Here is a 5734-nt window from a genome sequence, read left to right as displayed (position 1 = left end):
GGCTTTAGATTCTCAGTGCTGTGCTTTATCCCGCTGCGCCACTAGGGAGGGCCTTATATTAGTTTATTATTGATGCAGCCAAAGAAAGCAAAGGACGTGAGTGGGATAACCCTAAAAACGCCCCTCTAGGCCCAGATTTAAATCCTCATGTGTATATCCCTTTCTCCAGACACACAGGGCATGTATCAGCGACCCAAGTGGTAAGCCGAGAGTATATTTCTCACTTGGACGAGTTGCAAACACAACTCCAGAGTTCATTGCTTCTTTTGTGTCTTCTTCTTATTTTTTTGCAATACTTATTTATTCATTTATGCATACAGAGCTGGGGTATAGTCAGAGGTGCAGGGGTGGTGAGAGGGTTCACCAGAGACAGAGTGGGGAGCAGAACAGGCAGGTCAACGAAGTACATTGCTGAGGGGAGCAGCGGGTGGGCAGGGAGAGGTCTGCCGCGCCATGTGGTCACCTCTTGGACTGGGGATCAAACCCGCACTGAAGCGGCTGCGGCCAGCCTGCAGTGCTGCGTCCTTCCCATTGTGCCACCACAGAGAGCCCGTGTCTTCTTATTTTTAAAAGATACGTTCACTTCCCTCACACGTTAGCCAACAACTCTCAATATATATCCTCTGTAGTCAGATGTGTCAGTTGATTTCTGTCCCTCACTCTCTGCTGAGATTCTCATTCCTTGTCCACCTGCCTGGCTGCTCTCTGGATGCAGAGCCTGGCAGCATAGCTCTGGTCACCCCATGTGTTGGGCTGCCTCCTGCCGCCATGTCAGAGTCCTGCTCTTCCTCTGAGGCTATGCTCTCATATTGATGGACCAAACCTGCTTTGGGCATTTCAGAAAACTCTCTTGAGACTTACATGTTTGAAAGCATCTTTATCTTCATACTTGATTAATGACTTGTTTGGGTTTAAAATTGCACCTTGATGTAAGGAAAGGATGATTGAAGGTCCCAGAGAGTTCACACTGGGCACATTCAAATAATCAGAAATGAGAACAGCGTGTTGTTTTCAGTAGCACAACAGCCAGAAGATTCTAGAGCATACTTCCAAAATTTAACCTGGGACTCTGTGCATCAAAATTATCAGTGTAATATAAGGTTAGAATAAGGACATTTTTAGGTTTGTCAGGTATAAAAATTTAGTTTCCATACACTGTTCCTCAGTGCACGAGACTGTAGGCCACAAACACAAGGTGTACGCTGAGAAAGAGGAGGTTGGGATTTAGGAAACTGAGACCTCAGCACAGGACCCCCAGGAAAACGGCAGGTTATTTCCAAGATAGGAATTTCCGAGTGATCATAGAAAGCGGCCAGTCCAGATTAGACTAGGAGGACAGAGGGAATTCAGCAGGAATAGTTCCTAAAGGGGGGACGTTTAAAAAAGAGAGAGAGGGCCCTCCCTGATGGCGCAGCAGGTTAAAGCACAGCACTAAGAAGCTAAAGCCACTGCAGTATGAGTTCGATTCCCATCTGCCCTGGAGGTGATCCACGTCGCGCGGCAGGCCCCTCCTGACCTGCCCGCTGCTCCCCTCAGATCGTACTTCGTCGATCTGCCTGTTCTGTTCCCCACTCTGTCTCTGGTGAAACCGCTCACTGCCCTGCACCTCTGACCTGTACCCCAGTTCTGTATGTATAAATAAATCTTTAAAAAAAAAAGAGAGAGAGAAAAAGAATGCACATGTTATCTAATATGCATCAGGGACGCTTTTATATTTCTTTTAGAGTTTGAGGATGAATTTATGATAGGAGTATGAAACACAAAGCCAATATAAAAACAAGGCAGTGAATTCTGGCACTAGTAATGACACACTTGGTAATTTGATATGTCTCTCCCCCTGAGGATAACCGGTAATAGAAAAGCTAGGTTAAAAAGTAAATTGTGGATACTTAAAGGCATCAGGAAGTTAAGCAGGTAGTGAAGAATAACTGGGCCAGGAGCCTGGAAGACAGAGACCAGGAGGTGAGCGCCCTTTGTGTGGCATTGGAGTGTCAGTTTTGGGGAGAAGACTGGCAGGGGTGACACAGCCTATTCAGAGCACAGAGGAGGGACTGAGGGCTTGCCAGGGTGGGGGAGTTGCCTTGGTGAACTTTCCCCCTTTGATTGGGATGCAGTAGGGTGGCACTCTGGAAGGAAGGGTGACCAGGGTGCCAGTAGGCCCCGTCAGGGACTCCACTCAGCTCTAGGTTGTCTCAGTTCTGCAGTTGGACTGAGGTCATTCTAATTGATTGCCCCCCAGGCACTAGGTAGAAGCAAACATAAATTATCTGTGAAACTATATAACATCATCATTAGACTTAAATTATTCCTGCAGTTTTCAAGTACCATATCTAGTATATGGGGGAAATTAACCAGACAACAGAGAGGCCTAACAAATGCAAGATAGACTCACAGCTGCTCCCAGTATGACAGCTGTCAGCTAGGGACACTAGAGTAACTGCCCCCTGTGTCCACAGGGAGAAAGACACCGCGCAGACTTTAGACAGAAAACTGGGAATTCAGCGAAATCCCGATTTAGAACTAAACAATGTAATTTCTGACCTGAGGTATTTGTTGGATGGGCCCACTAGCAAGTTAGACCCAACAAAAGGAAAAAGAGAGACTAGGAACTTAGGACAGAAGAAACCATCCAGAGTGCCTGGAAACAGTCGAAAAGATTCACATGAAGGGTTGAGGTGAAGAGACACCAAGGCTAGAGTGATCTTTCCAGTGTACTCGGGGCTGGAGTCCCAGAAGGAGAGGAGAGGACAGAAACAATCTCCAAAGCATTAACTTCCCAGAGTCACAAGATAGCAAGCTAGGTATTCAAGGAGCTCTAGAAGCCCCAGGCAAGAAAACAAAAGTGATATCCATACCAGGGCATTCTATAATTGTATGGTTGGAAAATCAAAGACAAAGAGAAAATCCCAGAATAAACTGGAGGGAAAACAAAAAGCAGCAGAGAAATTGCAGCCTAGGGGTCTGGCCTCTCTATTCAGGTGCTGAAAGAAAAAAGCTGCCAGTCTGGGGCTCTAACTCCACTGAAATATATTTCAATAAAGAAGGGAAGAGCGGCTGCAAATAAACACTGCAGAGAAAATTTATCACTAGTAGACCTTCACACAGAAAATATTAAAAGGGTATTTTTCAGACAGCACAGAACTGGCCACAGATGAAAGGTCAAAGTTATGGCAAGGCATAAATAAAGGGGAAAAGATCAATGTGTAGTAAATGAATATTGACTCTATAAAATGATAATGTTTCACTGGTGTGTGTTTTGTCCCAACTTCTGTGACCGGCTGCAAGAAGGAAGGCGGGGGTTTAGAAGGCTGAGCAAGCAGAGTTTATTGCTCTGGGACAGCAGCCGAGACGGAGCCCCTAGAGTGGGGTCCGCAGCTGCTGCTGCCAACTCAATAAGGGGGAAGGGTCTCCTATATAGGTCCTAAGCTCAGATTTCAAAGGGGTGACTCATTGCTGTGAGGCCAAGTTCGTTATCACCTTCATCTAGTCCCATCCTGACGCAAGGACCCGTTAATTAGATGCAGGGCCCAGTTTATTACCACCTTATCACCTTTGGATGCAAGGCCTGATTTATTATTGCCCTTATCCAGTCCCTCAGTAAATCTCCGCACTTGGTCACTCCCAACAGTGTGTGGGGAGTGTTTGTATACTTTTAAGACACAAGATAAGAATAGTACACATGGTAGGAGTGGGATGCATGGAGCTGGAGTTCTAAGGTCCCTGGGGGTCTAGGAATATGGTAAGAGTCTCTCACCTAATGTGAGATTTTCGGTCAAGGATTCTTACTGTCATCAGTGTGGCCTCTAAAAGAATAGTGAGAGTAAGCGCCCAAGTTAATAGCAAGGACAGACTAGACTAAACACAGAGGACATTCGGAGTGCCCGCCTACAACATACTTAACCACAGAGAGGAGCTAGCAAGTCCCCAAGGGAGAAACCTAGCAGGGATCCCCATAAGGAGAGATGAGAAATGGACACAGTAGCAGGAGTAACCCATGCGCTGAGGGGCGCAGTGTTGGGAGTGACCAAAGATTTACCGCCCTGATTCAGTCCTTGTCAGTAAATCTTTGGTCACTCCCAATAGCGGTAGCCCATCTGTGGCATTTGTTTGCAAAATGCTGGCTTGAAACATCAAACAAGCCCAAACTAAGGGACATCCTACAAGAGTTGCCTTTACCCTTTAAGTAAACGTTAAGGTCATGGGAGGCCAACACTGGAGGACAGTTGCAGATTAGACTTGACTAGAGGCCTGACAGCTGAGTGCAAAAGTTTCCTTTCCAAGGACATTATCTGGACAGTTGGCAAAATTTGAGAAAAGTTAGAGTACAATGTTCTCTCAGTGTTACATTTACCACTTTTATAATTACATGTAACATTAATATATTATTGGTTACATGTTTAACTTAACATCCTTGTTTTTAGGAAATGCACACAGAGTATTTGAGGGCTGTCAAGTCTCGGATTGTTCTCAAACTGGGGGGAAAAATGTGCGTGGGGAGGAGAGAGAACACACATTTGGAGTATCCTCGCACTTTGTTTTCCTTGTTCAAATATCTTGGCTATTCTTGGGCTTTCAAATTTCTGTTTAAATCTTACAGTTGACATGTAAGTTCCCCCGCTGAGTGAAAGAATGGCTCCCATACTTGGCTGAACTACCTTTAGCTGTGTTGTTTATCTTCCAGCTTTTCAGAAGAGCTGGTAGATGAAGCTCTGGGGACCGTGGCTGCTGAACTTCAGGATGTGTGTGAAGATTACGCAGAAGCTGTGTTCACCTCAGAATTCTTAGAGGCGGCGCTGTAAAGGCTCCCCGCAGTGGGCCAGCCAGGTCACACTGGGCAGGGCCAGCACCTCCCTGTGTTTTGCCCTCAGGAAATGTGTATCCTCAGCTGTCCATCCAGACTCAAGGTGCTGCCCCCAAAAGGAAGAAAATGCCAGTGACGTGACGCAGTCCTCGATTTACATTTTCTCATCGTCACAGCGATGGTACTCGTAGTTTAGGATGGACACATTTGTCAATGCCCTGGAAACGTGAATTGATGATGACAATATAATATTTTATGACTGTACAGCTTTCCTATCGCAGCATGTTCATCCACTGGCTCAGTTTGGAGATGAGAATGTTTTGAGAGGTAAAATTGATGAGTGTTGTTCCCACAGGGACTCAAGTTGCTGTTGAACCCAGGGGTGGCACTGATGTAGCACAAATGCGTCACACTCTGCCCCACCGCCTGGCTGATGTTTCTACCTGAGGCTCTCTGCTTTCAGGACATCCTTGTCGTTACAAATGTGTGTAGCACAGAGGTGACCGACGTCACCAGGCCTCAGCTCTCTTGCAGCGTATTAAAAATAGGAACCTGTCAGTTATCAGTGCACAAAATAACCATACCTTTCTCTAATGTTCAATTCCTGGGTGGCTTTTCACATGTTTAGTTCCCATAGTCTTTTATTGCTATGAGTTTACATATTTTGACATACAAAACTGTCTTGAAGGCAGAGGCAGCTGAAGGACTCCAGAAGAGGGCAGTTTGTACCTGGTTGAAGCTCATTTCCTGATAAGGCCAGAAGTTTCTAGTTTCCACCCCACAGAAGAGCTTTGTGTGGGAAGAGAACAGACCTTGAAGGTGTGACGACCTCTTCCAGAAAACGGAGGCAATTTAAGAATCATAATAGCTTGGTCCTCGAACTTCTTGTAACTCCTGTCTTACCAAGAGTAAATAAGCCTGTGTTTTCAGAGA

General features: G+C 45.8%; 1 protein-coding gene across 3 annotated transcripts in view; it reads left to right on the top strand.

Annotated features, from left to right (window-relative positions):
- Positions 1 to 5725, top strand: part of KIAA0753 (KIAA0753 ortholog) — a 57246-nt gene extending 51521 nt beyond the window's left edge. For all 3 annotated transcript variants that reach the window (XM_012726653.1, XM_004685116.2, XM_012726652.1), the window contains exon 19: positions 4682 to 5725. In XM_012726653.1, coding sequence (XP_012582107.1) covers positions 4682 to 4799 — 118 coding nt within the window. In that variant the 3' untranslated portion in view covers positions 4800 to 5725. The remainder of the gene's footprint in view (positions 1 to 4681) is intronic.
- Positions 5726 to 5734: the final 9 nt, after the last annotated feature.

Source organism: Condylura cristata, unplaced genomic scaffold (genome assembly GCF_000260355.1).
Source record: "Condylura cristata isolate star-nosed mole 26May11 unplaced genomic scaffold, ConCri1.0 scaffold00017, whole genome shotgun sequence".
Taxonomy (NCBI): Eukaryota; Metazoa; Chordata; class Mammalia; order Eulipotyphla; family Talpidae; genus Condylura; species Condylura cristata.
Note: the sequence above shows the minus strand (reverse complement) of the source record. Positions and strands in the feature narration are given on the sequence as shown.